This window comes from Felis catus, chromosome C1 (assembly GCF_018350175.1).
Source record: "Felis catus isolate Fca126 chromosome C1, F.catus_Fca126_mat1.0, whole genome shotgun sequence".
In the NCBI taxonomy this organism is placed as follows: domain Eukaryota; kingdom Metazoa; phylum Chordata; class Mammalia; order Carnivora; family Felidae; genus Felis; species Felis catus.
Window position 1 is genome coordinate 91,804,050 of NC_058375.1, and position 21,923 is coordinate 91,825,972.

General features: G+C 38.4%; 1 protein-coding gene across 2 annotated transcripts in view; it reads right to left on the bottom strand.

The window, feature by feature from the left end:
- Window positions 1-21,923, bottom strand: part of VAV3 (vav guanine nucleotide exchange factor 3) — a 364,842-nt gene that overhangs the window by 125,365 nt on the left and 217,554 nt on the right. For both annotated transcript variants that reach the window (XM_045033232.1, XM_011285035.4), the window contains exons 16-17: window positions 3,987-4,088; window positions 3,580-3,680 (exon numbers count right to left, since the gene is read on the bottom strand). In XM_045033232.1, the coding sequence (XP_044889167.1) occupies window positions 3,580-3,680; window positions 3,987-4,088 (203 nt within the window). The remainder of the gene's footprint in view (window positions 1-3,579; window positions 3,681-3,986; window positions 4,089-21,923) is intronic.

Below are 21,923 nucleotides of genomic sequence, written 5' to 3' on the forward strand. Positions count from 1 at the left end.
GCAGGAAGGGGTGGGTTCGAGAACAGGATGTCATAACTTCCAACTTTTAGAGGGCATCTCTTTGGGAGTGAGGGGGAGGACTGCTGACAGCTGCATCAGATTCCTCTTCACTCAGGATAAGCATGGCCCTTTAGTCATAGGGCTACCTACGAATGCTAATCTAGAGGCAAAACAGGGCAGCCTCCTGGGCAGGTTCTTAATAGCTCACACCACTAATTAACAGACTAGGAGCATTCAATGCTATCAGTCTCTTAGAAATCTTGAGCAGGAAAGGATAGAAAGAGAGAATAAGACACAGTTGCATAAAACAGGAAAATGCAGGACAACTTTGAATGCAAGGCAGAAAACCAAGAGAGCAAGAGAATAATGTTTAAAACTCCAAGAAGTAAATTCAGACAGAGGCTTAAAATTTTTTTCCTGCTTTTGAGTGCGATGAATTCTATAAAAGAGTTTAGAGGATGATGCTACCTTTAATCAATGATATGGGTGTAAATAACCATTATCTATAATCTGCAGGGCATGAACAGCCTTATTCTTAGTTACCTTGTTTTCATACTTTTATGACTCAGTTTCCTCATCTTAAAATAAGAGATCCTGGAACTGAAGGTGTCTAAATCTTCCAGCTCTGAGACAACCCATGGGGAAAGGGCAGGCATGGTCCTGGGGACGCCTGAATTTCTCACAGCACTTCAAAACACTGAAACCTAAACATATTTGGTAGTTACTAATTTAAATTCAGAAGTGTTTTTGCTAAAAAAAAAAAATTAAAAAATTGGAAAATCTCTCTTAGACAAAAACCAAGCACATGATTTTACTCTGGTGGTTTACAAGGGTTAGGCACTGTGCATCTATCACATTTGGCATATATCCTCACCACTAATTCACATGACTGGGAGCATAACTCAGGGGTAAAGAACAAACTCAGGAGCTGGACTTCCTGGACTTTCTTCACTCTATTGGTTAAGCAACTAAGGCAAGATACTTATTTCTCTATGCCTCAGTTTCTCCTATGTAAGAACAGCAGCAATGCCAACTTTAAAGGATCTGTATAGGTCTAAATGAGTTGACAGCAGTGATAAAACAGTACCTGGGACTTTGTATTTATTAAAAAAAAAGATTTATTATTTTTTTAACGTTTATTTATTTTTGAGACAGAGAGAGACAGAGCATGAACGGGGGAGGGTCAGAGAAAGAGGGAGACACAGAATCTGAAACAGGCTCCAGGGTCTGAGCTGTCAACACAAAGCCTGACGCGGGGCTCGAACTCACGCACCACGAGATCATGACCTGAGCCGAAGTCGGACGCTTAACTGACTGAGCCACCCAGGCGCCCCAAAAAAAGGCTTTTAAAGGCTAGGTGTAATTATCCCTACCTTAGGAGGGAAGAAACAAAGACTTACGAAGGTTAAGTAAGTCACCCAGGTGGTAAGCTCTGGAGTGGGATTCAAACCAGACCAAGACTCCAGAGCTCATGGGCTTACTGCTATCACACACAGTCTCCCGGTCCAGAGCTACTCAGTGAAGGGCAGAGGATGCTGCAACTGTGACAGAGGAACAAACGGGGAATGCACCACTCTTGTATCTGCCTGACCAGGAGTTCCCAACTGTTTCCTATTGACTTTTTTTTTTTTTTTTTTTTTTAGTAAAAGTTGAAAATTTGACGTCCTTTAGCATCACTTATTTATATCACTTCAAAGTTTGGTGCTCGCTATTTCTTCTATCCACATTTTCTTCACATCATAAAAACAGCAGCAAAAATACAGATTAAGGCCATCCCTTTCAAAACAAACAAACAAACAAACAAACAAACAAACAAACAAACAAAAACCTGACTTCTCATCACAGCACCATGGATTAAACACTGAGCTTTTATTGTGCCCAGCACTGTGTTAGTAACATCAACATTATTCCATTTGATCTTCATGAGAATCCTCTAATTTCCATTTTACAGAAGAATAAACAAAATCTCAGAATGCTTACGTAAAATTCCCAAGCTCATGTAGGTAACAAAAGGCAGAGCGAGATTTTCAACCATTTCTGCTTGACTCTCAACTACTGCCCTATACTCTTCCAGTAGAATGCAAGAACCATGCCAACTATGAGATCATTTTATATTCCTCACAGACTGAAACTCCTAAGACAGGGCTGGGGGGTTTACAAAAACACATTAGCCTACCATGCACACATAATATGTTAACTGTCCTCAAAGAGATTAAAGGAGGGGACAAACAAGGACAGAACAACAAAAATTTAAGTGATAAGTTGTATCAGATGGTCAATTAAAGAATAACAATAATAATATATAACACTTCTGTTATATTTTACAACTCTGTAAACTGTTTCTGACCTTCAGAAAAATTAGTGGGTACTAATCTTGTCTCTTTGTCTTAGCAGACTTTGAGCACATTGCATGAACACTCTGATCCCCATCAGAAAATGGGAGGAGCTGTTCTGAGAATTGAACAGGTACGTGCAGGAAGGACCCAGCAGAGGGCCCTAACCAGACAGGCACAGTGCAGGTGCTCACCTAACTTTGGGATCCTTCTCGCGGCTGCCCATGCCTAGCACAGAGAGCTCATGGCTCACGGGAACCTTAAAAACCATCCACCGAAGGAGCAAAGTGAGAAGAATGTGCTGTGATCTTAGTCTCTAATGGAATTCACACCTTTTCTACAACTGCCCATTTTCTGAACTCAGCTCTGAAATGAGCTATTATTCTCTGTTTCACTCTTCTTCATATTATCCAAAATAATTCAATGTCCACCTTTTCCTTTGGGAAAATCAAAGGTTGACATGGCTACCTTTTGAACTCAAGCTGTTAAAGATCCCTTTCTTCTGTTCAAAAAGTTTTACTGATTTTGAAAGGTCTTATTGATAAAACACAAGAGAAACTCAGGGGAAAAGGACAAAGAGAAAGAAGAAGAAAGAGAAAGAATAAAGAGGCCAGAAAAGAAAGAGAAGGAAGAGAGCCCAAGAGGAGCAGGGAGAGGCAAAAGGCTATTGAATGCATAATTGCCAACAGCCTTAGCAACTGGCTCATGTAAGAATCATGGAGCATTATTTTTAAAAACCAAGGGGAAAATATTTACATGAAATCCAAAGGATATATGCTCTTTGTTGAATGCTGCAAAATGACAATGTATTCAATTCATTAATTCATGAATTAGTGTGTATGATGTTTACTTCTGGCATCATTAGCATTTCTGAGCTGAATATTTAAGAGAACAAGGGAGAAATTTAAGGACTAAAGACAGAAATGAAAAATAATTTTTTGTTTTTTTTTATTCCACTTGTGTGCTTTGGCTTTATCTGTACAGCAGTACTGAGATTCAGGGGCTGGGCGGAATGAAATGGGTGACACGAAACCTGCCAAGGCCCCCTTGCAGGCCTCTGCCCCCCAGGTATGTATAGAAGTCACAGGAATTTCAAGCAATTTTTTCTAATTGTCCGTATAAATGATAGTTTCAAAAGCAGGTATGTCACAATAAACACATATTAAGAGTAAATTAGGCCTTAATTATGTTTATCAAGGTTTATGTCCTAATTAAGAACAGAATGACAACAATAAACATGACTTACCAGCAGAATTAACTCTGCCACAATTGTCTACTCTTCCCAAACATTCTTTGTGTGCTCTCGCGCCACATTTAAAACATAAATAGCCTTGATAAAATGTTCCTCTGAAAGATAAAATTAGAGGGTGATATGTTAAAAGGTGCTAAGTTCTGCCTACAGGAAAGCACAAGCACGAGAAAGAAACTGAAGGAACATGATACTCTGTGAAGTCTTCTTAGCCAAGGGATGGGGCCTCCTGGGGCTTGGAAGGGAGTTCCTAGGTTCAATGCTGAGGAAAGATCTATTGACTCGAAACTGTTAAGGCAATTTCCCCACTTGAGAACATTTTGGCTGGTACATTAGAAAAGTCAGAGACACTGAGCGATTATACCAGCTCCTTTAAACTGAGAAACAGGACTGGGCAAGCCTACCTCAGGAGCATCTGGCAGACTTTGCAGGATGTAACCCGACTGAAGGTGTGCATCTTGAACTCATGGAAATTGGAGTCTGCGTAGTCTGGCCTTATGTTCGATCTATAAAAAGGAAAAGAAGGAACTTCTTCAAGAAAGTTTCACAACAAAATAGCAGTCATCTAAAACCGAGATTCATCAGCATTACATTGGGTGGAGATCTGATTCAAGCAAAAAAGCTATTAAATATGCAATGTTTTCTAAGCCAAAAGTAGGCTTTGCATTAAAATATGCACTAAAATCTGGTTGTGTGCAAAGCAGCAACACGTAAGGATTTAAGCAAACTACTCCTCCTCAGAACTGAACTTTACAGAATGGCCACACGGGTCATCCTGCGAGGAAAAACACAAAAAAACATGCTGGATGTTCATGCTGCATGACAGATTCGCTAGCCACGTCACTGAAATATAAACGAGATGGAGGGGGCAGGAGGAAAGAGAAAAGGGTGCCTCATTCCCACAGAGGCCATCTCTAGGTAAGTGGATGGTGTAATGATCTAGAAAAGTGAATAGAGTAGTTTTATAAAACTTCTTGAAACAAAACATGAGTCCGATGTTTAAAAACTTCCTCCTTAACAATTCACTTCCCATGCAATCCAAATAAAAAATAAACAAAATTATTATGTTTTATATTTTACTTCTATTTTGTGCATATGCAAAAAATACATTAAGCATACCACAAACTACCATAACTGAGATAACATAAAAAAATAACAAAAGTGACTCTGTGCCAACACTGTGACAACCACACGATGTTCATTACACCAACCCTAACTACTCAGCGTTCATAACATCACTAATTTACAAACAAGGAAACTGAGGCTAACACTAAAATAAAGGAAACAGCAGAGTCAGACACTCCAGCCTAGGTCTGTTCTTTCTGCCCCAAAGCAACAGTACAAGGAGGAATTCAACAATATTCACCTTAATATAATTAGACTGTTGGAAAAAGTCAAACTTGGTCACTCCTAGAGGAGTTTTTTATATTATTCATAATTTATGTCACAGAAGAAAACAGAAAAATTAGAAATGGACAAGTTAAAAAGCAGATACAAATCAGAGGTACACCGGAAAGCTAAGACTGTGCTCTCCAAGATGTTACAAGCAATTTGAGAGAGTGTAGGAAAAGTTTGAGATACTGATGAGCTAGGATTTCCCCTTTTATAGAATACAGCAACTCTCCACCACACAGAGGCTTGGTGTAATGAAGCATAACACAGGCGGGAGACCAGGCATCAATCTCCGAGGTACCAGGAGAAGCCTTATGAAAAAACATTCGCAAAGGCAATTGGAGTAGCAAGCAGTGATGCAGAAGTGTCAGAGAGGTCAGCCTTCCAATCCATCTGCTGAATATGAGCGTGCTAAAAATGAAATCAAATATTAGTGCCATCTGGGATTTCTCTGCTCCATGCTTCTGGTGACCTCACTTTTTAGGAAAATGTTCTGCTGCGTGCTGAAAAGCATGGCCACTTCCATAGCGGTATTTTTGGGCTCCTGATTAAAAATTATAGTTCTTCATGAATAGACAAGTAGAGAAAAGATAAGGGTCGAGAAACAAATCTCTTCACATTGTTCAGAAAACATTTGATTCTGGCACTGGAAAGAGCATCAAACCCCATTTCCTTAGCCAAGATGGCCTGTTGTTCATTTTTTTCTGAACATCAAGGTGATACAATCATACGTGGATTGTCAAGTAACAGCTTCAGTCCTGGGAACTGGAAGAATTCATCAGGCTGGAGTTGTCATAGGTCTCCTTCAGAAACTAAGTGGGTTCCAATCAAGTAAGAATTTAATTAATTTTAGAAGCTTGCCTGGGACAGAGGTGCAACATCTTTCTCTAAGGGTCAACTCAAGTGATAGACAGTCTTTCAACCATCAATTAATTTCACCAACTAACCATGAAAAGCTGACTTTTCAGAAGACATAAGCTCAGAGGAGAATCACACTAAGAGGTTAAGAAGAAAAGTCTTACAATACAGAAAAAAAAATTCTAAAAATGTTGTTAACAGTAGTCGCCATTAAGTGAAATGAGACTTGAAATGGTAGGGTACATGGCAGGAAAGAAACGTTGGAATTCAAATTAAAAAAAAAACCTGTAACTGCATATTATTTTAAATTTAAAATCAAACACTCAAGAATAAACGTTAACTCTATGACCCCGAAACTGTTACTGGGGCACTATAGAATACAAAAGCATAGTTGAGTGCAGGAATCTGAAATTAGACCACCTGGGCCGAAGTCCTGACTTTCAAGTCACTAAACGCATGACCTTAGGCGAGTTAGTATGTGTAACACAGAAATACTAATAAAACCAAATTCACAAAGTGAGGTGATGTATGTAAATTACAGAGGACTCTGGCCCAGAGTTAGTGTTCAATAAGTATTGGCTACCATTTATGAACTGTTGATTCCAGATTCACAAAATAATGATGTGATCAAGACAGTGCTTTATGAGTTCTAAGAATCTCTTGGTAGTCTTGGGGCCAGTCCCCAGAGGATTTCCATTCTGAGAATTTCATGCAAGAAGGCCATTATATGCTCAGTGTCCTTCAAACCAGGAATCTATATACAACTATTCAAGTACAATAAGAAATGGGGTTGCCCAGGAGAGGACATGTATGAAAAAGTCCAGGGTATTGGATGAAATCATATCAAGTGTCAACTGAAGAGAGATGTCAACACACATGGACACATGGACACTGGGGCTGCAAAAACCAAAGACAGTAAGTTGGCTGGATGGGAAGAGTTGGAAAGGTATACTGGAATAGAAAAATACAGACAAACATCAGAACTATAGGTGGATAACAAAAGAAAAAAAAATGATCCAAAGTGGCATTTATTGCAAACCAGGCACATTAACAGGCTCTTCACACAGTTTTTTTACATTTACTTCTCACAAGAAACCTAGAAGGCAGAGTCATTCATTCATTTCATATTGATTAAGTACTCATCAGGTACACAGGACCTAAGGCCAGAGGAAAAGAAGGATCCTTCCACCAGGGCCCAATGAGTTAAGAGGGCAGATATAAGAGATGAGTAAGAGAGGTTAGCAGGGGCCAAGGAAAGAGGTGAGATCTTATACAGAGATTAATACCACCTTTAGTTGACAAAAAAATAATAAAAATTAAAAAAAAAAACCTCTGTGGCTACTATAAAGAGCATTCCTTGTAGTGAAGCAAGAGTGAACACAGAAAGACCATACAGGTTGGGTTATCTACAGATGAGAACTGAGGATCAAATATTGGTTAGCTTACTTGTTCAGTCATGCAGCTCTACATAGAGGACGGACTCCATTTAAGTAACCCGTTTTGATACACGACAGTTTACTTATGAGAACCTGCACAGAATCTTGTAGATTTCTCAGTGAAGTGTCCCCATTTCTTTTGCTTCATACATGGCCCATTATTAATACAATTAATCAGCCAATCAAATATGTACAAGGTCAGGTATACAATGCTCTCAGGCCACCTTTTAACTTGACATGCTCTCCCTAGATCATCGCCTCTTCTCACCTGGCTTCATGCTATATTGAGGACCATGTGCCTCCCCTTAGCTTGGGTCTCTTCTCCATTCTCTGAATCTGAATTTCTAGTGGCTCCTCAGGCATCTCAAATGCAACACATACAACACTCAACTCCACAACGTTCCTAACATATCAGATTCTGACCAAATTATGATTTTAATCCATCAACATTCACTCTATCTTCTAGCCTGGAATCTTCAAAGTTGCAATGAGTTTTTCCCTTTCCCTCATACCTTCTACATATTCATTTTCCTTTAACCCCTCCTCTGCTCCAATGTCTCCTCCCCCTAAACCATAACCAATTTCTGATTTCTGACCTTAAACATACCTACTCAAAAATTCAGGTTCCATTCTTTCTCCTCACTACCTAATTCAAGCCCACAATATCTCTCAACTAAATTGTTAAAATGATCTTCTTAATTATTCCATCTCCTACTTTCTCTTCCTACTTAAGGCCACGATCCATACTATTCCCAGAATTAACCTTCAAAAATTAAAAATATGGGAGCACCTGGGTAATTCAGTCAGTTAAGCGTCTAACTTTGGCTCAGGTCATGATCTCAAGGTTCATGAGTTAGAGCCCCGCATGGAGCTCTCTGTTGTCAGTGCAGAGCCTGCTTCCTCTCTTTCTCTCTCTCAAAAAATAAACATTAAAAAAATAATATATCACTCCTTCCCTTGAAGACTTCTGCTGGTTACTATTGCCTATGGAGACAAATGGCATACAAAGTGTTTTATGTTCTAGCATGCCTCTTGTATGCCTCTTTTTCCCCACTCATAAGCCTTATACTAAGTTACACAGACCGTCTCACATTTCTTAAACATATTCTTCTCATCCATAATTCTGCACTTTTGTATTCCATTCATTCTGCCTAAAATGTTTCCCTCAACCGGCAGCTGTGAATGTACCTAGTTACTCATTTTTGACTAGATAAAAATGTGACTCCTTTGATAAAATCTTCTATGAGTCCACCTGATAAAGATAATGATTATCAGGGCGCCTGGGTGGCTCAGTCGGTTGAGCATCTGATTCTTGATTTCCGCTCAGGTCACGATCCCAGGGTCATGGGATCGAGGCCCACATCAGGCTTCCCACTGAGCATGGAGCCTGCTTAGGATTCTGTCTCTCTGTCCATCTCCCCCACTCACACATTCTCTTTCTCTCTCAAAAAAAAAAAAAAAAAAAAAAAAAGATGATCATTTCATCTGGGTTCCAAGTACTTTTCCAGTCCTCTACTATAGTACTACATTGTATTGTAACCACTTATTATGTGTTTCCTACTACCAGAAAATTATTTCTGTGTTACTCATGTTTATACTGCCAGGGCCTACTTCAGTGTCTCACATTAAATACATATTGTTGTTGAATAAATCAAGGCTACTATCTATATATTCAATATTTACCACTTAAAGAGGAAAGAGCTAAAATAAAAAGCATACTTACTATCCCTAGAAAACCATCCACTGAGTTAAAGAAACAAAAACACACATCCAAGAAATACCCAAAATATATAACTAAAGACAAAAGAAATAAAAAGGAAATCAATTAGTGGCTACACTGGAGCAAGTCAGAAGAATAAGCAGTGCTTGGTAGATGAAAAGGGGAAAGTGACCCAAGTTTGGGGGGAAAAACAAGATTCAAAGTTCAGAAATGAGTATCAGGTGTTCACAGAATGGTGGATCGGTCAGGTTTACTACAGCATCTGTGACACCAACATGGTTAACTTTATGTGTCAGCTTGACTGGCCATTGGATACACAGATTTTTGGTCAAACATTTTTCCAAGTGTTTCTGTAAGAATGTTTTTGGATGAGCTTAACATTTAAAATGGGAAACTGAGCATTATCTTCAAGATATGTACTTACACCACACCTCTTTTTAAATAACATTTTAAAATACAGTAATTTATCTCACGAATAGAAGAACCAAAAAATGCCGTGGATCATCTCAACAGATGCCAAAAAAAGACATTTAATAAAATGTACCATGTACTTCTGATGAAATTCTAAATAAATTAGATGCTGAGGGATACTTCCTTATAACATAATAAAGCATATCAAGCTAAAGACAATAAAAAAACGTATTTAATTTTAAACACTATCACTATCCTATTGAAGTTAAGCAAAGTTTGCTGATGTCAATTATATTATTCAACATTGCTCTCGAAGATCTGATCAATGTAATATGGCAAAAATAAATTTGGAGGGATATTGTAAAAAAAAAACGCACACAGAATTATCATTTGGAGAGGACATTGTTGGGACAACTGGGAAACACCACAAGAAGAAATGCAAACTAATGAAACTAAGAAGCAGAAAAGACACATCAGTGGTATCTGGAAAATGCATCTCTAAGCTTCCAACGTTCCCTAGCAGTCAAATGCAGGGACATGTGGGTTGTGTTTTCACACAGCAGAATTCCTTGAGACTCAAAGTTCAAGGAGTTTTTCAGAGGCTGGTCACACACTCTGCCATCATGATCAGCCACAATCATTAAAAACCCCCAGAAGGAAAGGAGATGTTCATCATAAATCACATGGTGAAAAAAAAAACAACAAAAAAAGAATGTAGGTAGGCTAGCACAGTGAAAATCAGTACCCTTGGCACACCAGATAACCTTACCACTTGGCACCACAGGGCACATTTCAAAACCTAAGTTCTCAGGTGGCAGCCAAGGGACAGCCAGGTAAGGAGACCCTTAAAACGACAGCAAACCCAAGCCTGCTGAGGTAACTCTTTCCTGCGTGAAAACATCCAAGAAAAATCCTAGCATGAAATGTTCAGGCTCTATAATAATAAAATTTAAAAATTAACTGAGGAAAATAAAAGTATTCAAGCAAATAAAAGCTGCATAACCCAAGTGCTGAATAAGAAGCTTGCATATTATAAACACACCATCTCTCAATTTATAAAGTTAAACCAATTCCTTTCCCCAAACCAGCGCGCGCGCACACACACACACACACACATTTTTTCACTTGAGAAACGATTATAAAATTCAACTGGGAGAATAAACGTGTGAGGGTGATCAGGAAGATTTTAAAACCAAGACAAATTATTGTAGGCAAGTATGTGGGAAGTAATCTAAGAGACACTAAAATGTTTTTTAAAGGTTTGTTATTAGGGTGGGGCGCCTAGGTGACTTAGTTGGTTAAGCCTCTGACTTCAGCCTAGGTCATAATCTTGCCATTCTGAGTTTGAGCCCCGTATCAGGCTCTGTGCCGATAGCTCAGAGCCTGGAGCCTGCTTTGGATTCTGTGTCTCTCTCTCTCTCTCTCTCTCTCTCTCTCTCTCTCTCTCTCTCTCTCTCTCTGCCCCTCCCCTACTTGCACTCTCTCTCTCAAAAGTAAACATTAAAAAAATAATAAATAAAATAATTAAATAATTAAATTAAATTAAAAAATGAAATGAAAATAATAAAATAAAATAAAATAAAATAAAATAAAATAAAATAAAATAAAATAAAATAAAATAAAATAAAATAAAATAAAATAAAATAAAATAAAATAAAATAAAATAAAATAAAATAAAATAAAGGTTTGTCATTAGGGATGGCTGAGTTCAGGTCATGATCTCATGCTTCGGTGACAGGGTCAAGCCCCACTTTGGACTTTGTGCTGATGGTGCACAGCCTGCTTAGGTTTCTCTCTCTCCCTCTCTCCGCCCCACCCCTGCTCTCACTCTCTCTCTCAAAATAAGTGAACATTTAAAAAAATACCTTATTAAAAAAATAAAGGGATGTTCTTAAATTTGTATGGGATTGACAACAAGACAAACAGAAAGACCAATAATACAGAAGACAGTCTTGGTGGGGATTAAGCATGTGCACACACTTGCTATGTGATTTTTGTGACAGTTTGTTCACTTATTTGCCTACTCAAAAAAATTAAAAACTTATTAAATACATAATATGTGTTAGGCAGTGGGGTAGAGTGATGAGAAGAAACAAGTCAAGTTTGTGTTTGTTTGGTATTGATGGGGAAAATAAGTATCTAAATAATTCCATAAACAACTATGAAACTAGAGGTGTGCCAAAGATAGTGTTAGGAAAACTTAACAGCTTGGAATGTGACCTTGTGAACAGATTACCACAGAAGGCTTTCCTACAGAAACAATGCTTGCACTGAGATCTAAAGATAATCAAGAATTCAGTAGGTGAAAGGAATAATGTGCTGGACAAAAAAAACACATTATAAATATATTTTAGAAAATGCATTCCCAGCTTTTTGAACAGATTAAGGAAATTACATTTCTACTACCTATTTTATAATGATATAAATTTTAAAGACTGATGTCATTTATTTAACAAATATGTATTACCTGCCTATGACATGCCATGAACACCGCCAGCGATAAGGAATAAGACGGACAACATTGCTGCCATCATACAGCTTATTTCTACATTTGGATGTAAATTTTAGGCGGAAACTTGAAATTCTTTTTAAGAAAACAACAAAAACACAAAAGCAATTGAAAAAATATTGATGACTACGTAATCTTTAAATGTAAAAAAAAATGGCTGTATTTATTTTTAAAAACCAGAATTTTCCTTGAATCAAAAACAATTAAAAAAACAAAGTAGGAAAGTATCTCTAATATGGATAATAAAGGATTAATGTCCTTGCAATATATAAGTGTTCTTGAAAACATATGAGAAAAAAAAAATGAATGGGGCGCCTGGGTGGCTCTGTCGGTTAAGCATCCGACTTTGGCTCAGGTCAGGATCCTGCAGTTTGTGGGTTTGAGCGCTGCCTCGGGCTCCATGCTGACAGCTGAGAACCTGGAGCCTGCTGCAGAGTCTGTGTCTCCCTCTCTCTCTCTGCCCCTCCTCTGTTCACGCTCTATCAAAATAAACATTTAAAAAAATTTTTTAAAAGAAAAATGAACACCCTAATTGAAAAATTAGCAAAAAAATTAACAGGGCAGTTTATTAAAAAAGAAACAAAACAATCAAACACACAAAACATGTTTGAGCTACTACCAAAAGAAATGCAGATTTAAATAAGATACCATTTCATGTATCAAACTGGCAAAAAAAGACAAAGATAAAAGAAAACACATAATACTTAGTGCAGATGAAGCTACAGAATATCCAAAGATTAACCTTAAAGATTTACTAACCCTTTGGCATAAATTTCTATTTATTAGACATAATCATGGAGCATTCATTATAACATTTTTAACAATTAAAAATGGAATTGATTTAATTAAAAAATAAGTTAACAGGGAAATTATAGCACATCTATGCAACCCAATACCGTACAACAATAAGAAATGAAAACGTGAACATACATACTAGCCAAGAAAAGTATCTGCAATATACTGTAGGAAAATAACTTGTTACTAAACAGTATCCATAACTGTGATTAACATAACACTTAACTACTTGCTAACATACCTATGTGAAAATGAGAAAAAGAGGTAAAGGCATTATGCATGATTTTTTTAAAAGTTATCTGTGTTTTCCAAAGTTTCTACAGTGAACATGCATTATTCAAGTTATTCTTTACAGGGGCGCCTGGGTGGCGCAGTCGGTTAAGCGTCCGACTTCAGCCAGGTCACGATCTCACGGTCCGTGAGCTCGAGCCCCGCGTCGGGCTCTGGGCTGATGGCTCAGAGCCTGGAGCCTGTTTCCGATTCTGTGTCTCCCTCTCTCTCTGCCCCTCCCCCGTTCATGCTTTGTCTCTCTCTGTCCCAAAAATAAATAAATGTTGAAAAAAAAATTAAAAAAAAAAGTTATTCTTTACATCTACCCTTTTTTGAAATGAAAAGAACAACAGAAATAACCACAACTATATGTACAAGCAAGTTGACTAAAGTACACAGATAATATGTCACTGAACAGGATCTGAGGCAAAGATGTGTCGCAAAGCCTCTGCTCTTAATCACTATGCTAAAAATATCACAAGGCAATTAAAAAGCAAAGACAAACAGAATTGTTTGCAACATATGTGAACATATTCTTGGTATAAAAGGAGCCATTACTCCAATGATACTATAATGATAAATTTGACCCATCGAAAACTTGGCAAAGGATACAACCAGGAAATTCACAAAGAAAAACAACTGATTGAGAAGCCTGTTCAGGCTTCAATCAGCTTTTCTTTATGAAAATGTAAATGTAGAGCTATGGATGCTGTGGAACATGGGAAGGCTACAGCAAACACACTGTTTAGAACAGTCATTCCTGGACACTAATTGCTTTGCTCTTCCCTTTTGCCACACCGCCCCCTCCCCTCCTTAGGGATATGATTTTTGTGAGGCTACTTTCAGCCTATGAACCAACAGAGCTCATCATCTGTACATATTTCCTTAAAAGGAAGTATACATACTGTTAGGGCTTCAAAATGGCAGGCTAGCCCCAAGTATAAAAGCATAGCACTACAGCAGGAATTGAATTTTCTGGAAGAGGCAAGATGTTGCCCCATGAACTCCTGCAGACACAGTGACTGGCAGTTGTAGGCCCAGGAAAAGCTAGCTGAGTCGCATTTGTTCCTGCTCTATTTGCTATCAGTCACATCTTCTATCCTTGACTAATTAAACAGGATTCTATCCAAATTTCTTGAGTGTGGGGGTGGGGGGAGGAGGATGAGATGTATTTTTTTTTCTTGCTAATACATCACCCACTAGAAAACCCTGGTTTGCAAAACAGTAAAAATTAAAACATTTTGTTTATAATAGTGAATACCTGTAAATAAACTAAATATCCAATGATGAGGTATTGGGCAAATATATTGTGGTACCTCCAAATAATGGAAGAATAATCAGCCATTTAATTGTATTCAAGAAGAGGTCTTACAAGAAAATACAAGTATAAAGGTATACTGTAAACAATATATATGTACATATGTGTATTTCTGTTACTATAGAGGGTATAACACAGAAAAAAAGAGAAATTAGGACCATTTTAGAGTCTCATAGCACCACATAATGTTCCTTCACTGTACTTGTTTACAATATCAATTTTTACATTTATTGAATGATTATTTTATTAATGTTTCTCTTCCCCCAAATAATATAAGCTCCATGAGGCCGGGGCTCCATCAAATTGATTTAATCACTGTATCCCCAGCATCATACATGGCACCTAGCATAAACAGGCATTTAACAAATGCATTAAAGTTTAATGGAGAACAAAAGAAGATTAAAGATGTAAGTGCAAAATGAAGTTGGTGTATAAAATATATTCCAAGATACAACCTATTGTTAAATACAGGTTACAAATTTAGTGCCAAACTTCCCAGAAACCAAAGCAAAGAGGAAAATAGGATAGCTTCTAAGATAAGTACACATATTTTCCTGGCACTACAGTGAAAGAAAAATCGCACTGATAGGTTTTCTTGAAAGGGGTTTTCATAGAACTGTGGTATGTAGCCAATGTCTTCAACAACATCCTTATACACACAAGTGTGCAGCTGCCACTTCCACCTCTTCTTCCTATGAGCCCAGGTCATCATTCTAAAGTACAGCTCAGCAAAAGCAATTCTATGGGGGCATCTTTCAGAACGTATTCCATCACATACCATCACTTAAAACAGTCCTCATCTCGCCTGAAGTCAGATATCAAGCTTTGGCTAGTCAAATATATTTCCAATATAACAATTACTAATTCCAAACATATGAAAATTATCTATAGAGATGGCAAGCATTTGTGCCAAAACTTGAAATACTAGATCTAGAGGTACCAGTCCTTATAATTTAGAAGAAATTTCCATAACAAATACAAGGCTGTTACTATCTTAACTGATATTAGCTTATGCAACTCATTTCTCCAATGAGGACTGAAGATAGATCAGAAAATGCACAAATCCCACAGCTCAAAAGAGACCTAAAGTTGTATCAAATAGAGACCCCGTTCCCCACTTAGTCCCCATGATGCAGGACAGATCACCAAGCTAGCTGGAAAATGGATCTAATTTAGGTTTTGGTATACTTTGAGATTTACCAACTAAAGAATATTAAGAATATGAGAACAGCATATCCAGGTTGTTTTTGTAATGTCTCAAGTGATTCTGAATTCTCCAGTTCTAAAAAGGCATACTTAGAAGTCTTGGCAAAATATCAAAATATGATCATTTTATTACCTCAATGTAGGCTTTCCTATAAGATACCATTTTAAGAATTTCATTAAATTATGGGTTTTCCTTTCTTTTGTTACCATGAAAATTTTCAGAATATCCTATATTGTCAACTATCATATATTGTGAAAGTAAATCCACCAAACAGCTAATAGATAAGTACAAAGAAACTTATTCACACAATCTTTCAGTAAATGATACTAAATCCTTACTTGTTTTTTCATAATTTGTTCACTCAACACCACAGCATACTAATTACACTGCTAGCTATTGGAAAGGGCCATAAAATAAAAAACAAACAGGTTCTCCAAAAACCAATTTAAAAAAATAGAGTTCAGAAGGGACACCTTCACCTATTCCTAAGGTTTCACAAAAGAGAAATTTATAAATCACATCCAAATCTTACTCTTTATATTCCAAATCACGTACAGTCTTTTATCTAGGGAAATGAATAGTTTCAAATACCAATAAATAGTCTTATCTATTATATAGTACACTTTTTTATTTCATTCAATGTTGACTTTATAGTAATTTTAAATATACGTCCATCACTGAATTTGTGACATCTCAAGGAAAATATTGAACGAAATGTAAAGTCAGCTAAATCTGTAATACGTTCAAAGTAGAAAAAATGTCAGACTACAAGTAATTTGGGTCTTTGTTGCAAACTTGATGTGTGGCTTTTGGCATATAACATCTTTCTATTTTTAGTCTCTTTGCTAATCAAAGAATTATATCTGTCATCCTTGCTATAGAAGGCCATGTGGGAGAAGGAAGGAGGATCACCAATTGTTGGTACCTATTCTATCATTCAGATTTGTCCTGAAAATAAAACATATATATACATATCATATTAACTTTTATTTATTAAATGAAAAGCATTATACAAATGCTGGATGGTACATCTATTCTTACTGTTATCGTTGGCTTAAATGACAACTATGTAGTGGAAAACCCAAAGGCCTCATAAACGCAGAAGAAAATCATGACCTACCCACACATATCCTGAATCAATGGCAATAAAGATTTTCCTGTAGTAGACATTTAATAAGCATATTAAAATTTATTTATTTAGTCATACATTCAACACATTAATTGAGTGCGTATTATATGCTAGTCACTTTCTAGAGCTGGGAATAGAAGAGTGAATTTATCCACCCAGTCACAGCTCTCCAGTTAATCTGGATTATCTTGCTTTAATTCTTCCATTAAAATATACTGTTTATACTCTTGATACTGAGTGAGTGAGAAAGGGAAAGAGAGAGGGGCCTACAGGCAGAGAGACTCTCAATTTTCAGGATTAAACACCAAGACATGTCCCACTGTGTTAGGTATTCTATGTAAGGGATAGGTTTTAGGGAATTTGGATTTTCTCATTCTCTGGTCCAATAAATCTGTACCCTAAATTCAAACACTAAAGATAAAATGAATTAGGAGTACTGAGTTGGCATGGTGAATTTAAGTTCTTGTAGCACATTCTAAATTGTGGCTGATAATATGAAGTTTGCTGGTGAATTAATGTGTTTTATAAGCATACGGAAATGGAGATGCTATTGCTCCAAAGCAATACTGGGGAACAATAGAAGGAAATCTGAAAGATAATCTGACAAGCCTCATAGGGATTTCCTTTTCAAATTCTGTGATGATTATAGATGAAAACACCTTTTTTAATCATTTTAACTTTGCATTTCAAGTCTATGTTTTATACTCAACTCCACACCCAAGTGTAAATTGAGCAGGATTTCAGTATAAATTTGGCATGAATTGAAGCTAGGATCTTTTATCAAAACCAAAACCTACACTCCACAAAAGTACTTTAAAACATTAAATATACTTATTGGAGGGAAAGGCATATTCATTATTAACACTACCGTGACAAAACAGATGACTGATAAAGGTTTTTAAGGTGGTTTGGTCTATTCTAGGCCCCGTGGAACTTCTGCATCGTGAAGATGCCTGTCCTCTACCAGCTTGCCATAAAGACTCATGCATGCCATACTCACTCACTTGCCATAAAGACTCTCACATGGACAACTTGTGCAGGAGGGAAGAACTTGCACAGCACTTGGAGAATTATGTGAAAGCAGTCACAGAACAGCTTTGGGAGCAAAACACAACTGGAGATAGGAGGACAGGTGGCTCATCAGAGTCCCCATTTCAGAGCAGGTGCAAGGAAAACTTTTATTAGAGAGAAGGGATTGGTGTTCAAAGTATAAGCTGGGTAGAGTAAGGACTTGTTCAGGTGAACAGCTTGACAGTTGATGCCCCAAATTCTAGGGTGGACAAGAAAATCATTGATGGGTTCATGCTTCTAGACCAAATTTAGGCACCAAGAATTGAATCAGGGCACATGAAAACAGAAAGGTAACAAAAGTTATATAGATCTCGATGGGGGTGGGGGAGTGTACATTTAGTAGAATAACTAAAGAAAGATGATCTCAAGGTATGGGCTGCTGCTGTGTGTCCTTCCTTGTATTAAAGAACTTTCTGGAGCAGATCAGGGGCTACTGAGGCTGACAGATTAGAACCACATGGCCAATGACCTTTGCTAAGGTCTAGGACCTCAGGAAATGATTCAGCATTCAAACTGGAAACAATGGATAAGTAGCACTGAGAAGGCAAGGCACTCCATTGTTGGGAACTAGTGCAGGATTAGCAGAATCAGAAAAAGGCTGGATAGGTAAGGAAAACAGGCTCCAGAGGGCAGCAAACACACTTGACCTTCAAGGAGAGAAACAAAATGGAAGCTGTGCTCTCCCCTTACGGCGGATGGGGAAACAGAAACACAAACGCATCGCTCTCCCCACAAGGGAAAACACAATGCTACCCCTAATGGTATCAAGGCGACCTTCCAGGGAGGAAAAAAACTCATGCTTCTTCAGTCTATCCCCAAGACTGAAGAAAATCTGATGATGCCTTGACATCAAACAACACAAAATAATCAGGAAACCCAAGTAAACTCCTGGCTTCCTCCAGCCACAGAATGGCTGAGGGCCGCCCTTCACTACTACTTTACATCTCCAAGTATTTGGGTGATAGAATTTCCCAAATATTTCTGCAGAAAATGAATCCAAGCCTGCTATTACTCTCTGGGTGTCCCAAAGAACAGATAGCAAGAGGGAGACAGTGTTTTCTGTGGAGTCAGTTGTGCTTAAGAGTATCAGAATATGCAGAACGGCCCAAACACAGCCTCATTCTCCACCGTGAAGTATTAGATTGATCCTCTATTCCTGCCTTTGTGCTGAATTTTGGTTTCCCCCTGCTCCCTTCAAAACTAATTACATTAGAGAAACTCAGGGTAAAATATTCTGCAAAGCACACTTTTCTCACTATTCTTGTCAATGAACTTCAAATTGTACTGTGATTTGGGATTCTCTGTCCTACAGTCTCTATCCATTTTGAAATAATTTAAACTCCCAAATGAGGCCAAAGGCATACAGAACAGTGAAACTCAAGTAGCTACTCCTAAAACAAAAATTCAAACAGTCTCACTGGCTTGAAATAGACACATGTGCCAGTCTACCTCAAAAACAAAAACAAAAAACACACAATCACCCTCAAAAAATATCAAGTCACTCCAGCAAATGGAGGCATCTCAAAAAAACATCTGAGCACCTTCCATGCTCTAACCAACGTGTAATAAATATACAAGGAAATCCTGACCTTGAAGAGTTGTTTTGTGAGGGAAAGGGGACCTGCTTGAATATACAGAGTCTTCCAAACCCCAATGCTAGGTGAGGCCAGGGGTGAACAGCAGCATGAGGCACACCATCCTCCTTTACAAGTCCCTCCCATGGGCCTTGCTTCCCTTCTAGTCACAAGCATCACGGGCCTACATTACTGCCACAGCCTGTGGGCTCAGCCCGACTTATGCCTACGCCCTCAGGGTTCTCTTTCCATGCAGTCTGGGAAAGGGAAGCTGTAATCACCACCTAAGCTCCCAGTGAGTTCTCCACCATTCGCAACCATCCTCCACATGCACTCCTGTTTCTTCTGTCAGCTTACAACTGGGTTCTCTCTCTGAGCCGAGTCCTTCAGATTGCCAGGTCAGTTAAGATAGGTAACTTGGTTCAATTTCCTTATATTCTCACAGATTGTGTTTTGGCCTCGTGCATGAAAGCCTGTGGATGGCTCCCAGCCACAGCACAGCAACTCTGGCCAGAACCCTGGGCCTGCATTCATCTGGGAGGAGAAACTAAAACTGTTAGTATCAGCAACTTCTAAGTCCTTAAGATCTCTGGAGAATCGTGACACTTGCTTTACTCATATTTTCTCATTCAACATCACAACAACTCTATGAAATAAGCATTATCATCTCCATCTGCAGATTAGGAAACTGAGGCTCAGAGAGCTTAAAGTTTGAGAGTCACCTAACTAGAAAATTTAAGTGTCGTGATTCAAATGTTGTCTATTGATTTCCAAAATTAATGCTTCTAACTTTTATCTTCTATGATCCTGAGTTTAACAGGAAAGAGAAAATCTTTAGGGGTCTTGGTTTTGGGGAACTTCCATCTGGCCCATGCCAGGATAATGATCAGAAGCGCAGCCCTAGCACATGGGGATGGTCCACAGCAGGGCCTGGTCACATAAAAACCAGTGAGTTCAGAGCTCCAACCCCAGGATGTCCTCATTCTCACCATCCCTTTCCCTGTCCAATGCCAACTCCCAGAAAGAGGCATTCAGTATCACAAGGGGTCTCAAGGTAATGTTTAGCTTGGGAGCTGAAGCTACATCAGACTACAGGGCACATAGCAGCTTCATGGACCAGCTGATAACTTAGTAGACCCAACTCATCCTTGAACCAGAGGGCACACTTGTACAACATTGCTGTCAGCCACAGTCTACAACAGGCTTGTTCCTTCCCAACCCCCAAAACAATTTGCGATCTTCCATTTTTCCATATTCATTAGTGGTGCCACCACGTTTTCAATGTTGTAAAGAAAGAACCCAAACAATATCTGGGGCACCTGGGTGGCTCAGTCAGTTAAGCACACAACTTTGGCTCAGGTCATGATCTCATGGTTTGAGGGTTTGAGCCTCGTGTTGGGCTCTGCTGACAGCTCAGAGACTGGAGCCTGTTTCAGATTCTGTGCCTCCCTCCCTCTCTCTCTCTCTCTGCCCCTCCCCTGCTTATGTGCACTCTCTCTCTCTCAAAAATAAACATTAAAAAAAAAGTAGCAAAACAATATCAACATGGAGCTGATATAAAAGTTTAATAAGTGAATACACACAAAAAACCCTGCACTGTGCCTGATACATGATAATACAGAATAAATGTTAGATAGTATTACTTTATTTAAATGTTATAACATTTAAATACTGTAAGGTAGATATTATTTACCTTATTATTTAGGATTTGTGATGTCCTAAATGAGGCTTAGAAAAGGAAGTTCAGCAACTTGCCCCAGCTCATGAAGCTATTAACGGGCAGAGCTCTGATTTGACTCTTTACAACCCAGAACTAAGGAGTTTGAAAATTATTATGTGGGTTATGAAGAGCAACAGAAACATTTCAAATGGGAAAATTATATCTCTATCGTATCCCATCATAAGCTCAAGAGACCCATTTATTCAAGGTATTTTAAAATGTTCATTTTGGTCTCGGCTTCAAACCATTGTCCCTGGTCATGACTATTCCTCCTTATTCCCACAACTCCAAATCCTATCCATCCCTTAGCTTAGGCTCCATGCTTTGAGACCTTCCCAGATCACTGCAGCCCCTATAATCTTCTTTTCTCTAAAATTACATGGCACTTCCTCTTACATTGTTACTCAGTTTCTCCAGTCATTCTTTTATATGAACAGTATTTATTAAATGCCAAACATACATCAAGCACTGTGCTGGGGGTGGGAAGCATGGCCCCTGCCCTTAAGCTCCTTTCAATTTAGGATGAAGACACACAAAGAAGTAAAGTGTTCCCCAAAGGTATAAGATACAGTGGAGAATAAAGAAGAGATTGGTCAATCCTATAGTATAGGCTGAAGGGAGGCAGGGCATGAGGGTGTGAAAAGAGAGCACCTGTCTTGGATCTGAGTCTTGAAAGACGAAAAGCTGTTCCCTTGTCGACCTCAGGAGAGGACAGGTCTCAGGCGAGTAAAGGACACTGTGATCAAAGGTCCAGAGGAATAAAGCAGGGTGGCATGTGCTGGCAGCCTGCAGGAGTTCAGTCTGGTTGCAGCACTCGAGTTGGGCATGGGCTGGACTGTAGATGCTGCTTGCATGTGCTCTAGGAGTCTGATCTTTTCTGTGGGCAGGGAGTGACCACATAAGGCCTGTGTGCACATAGCCAGATTATGTT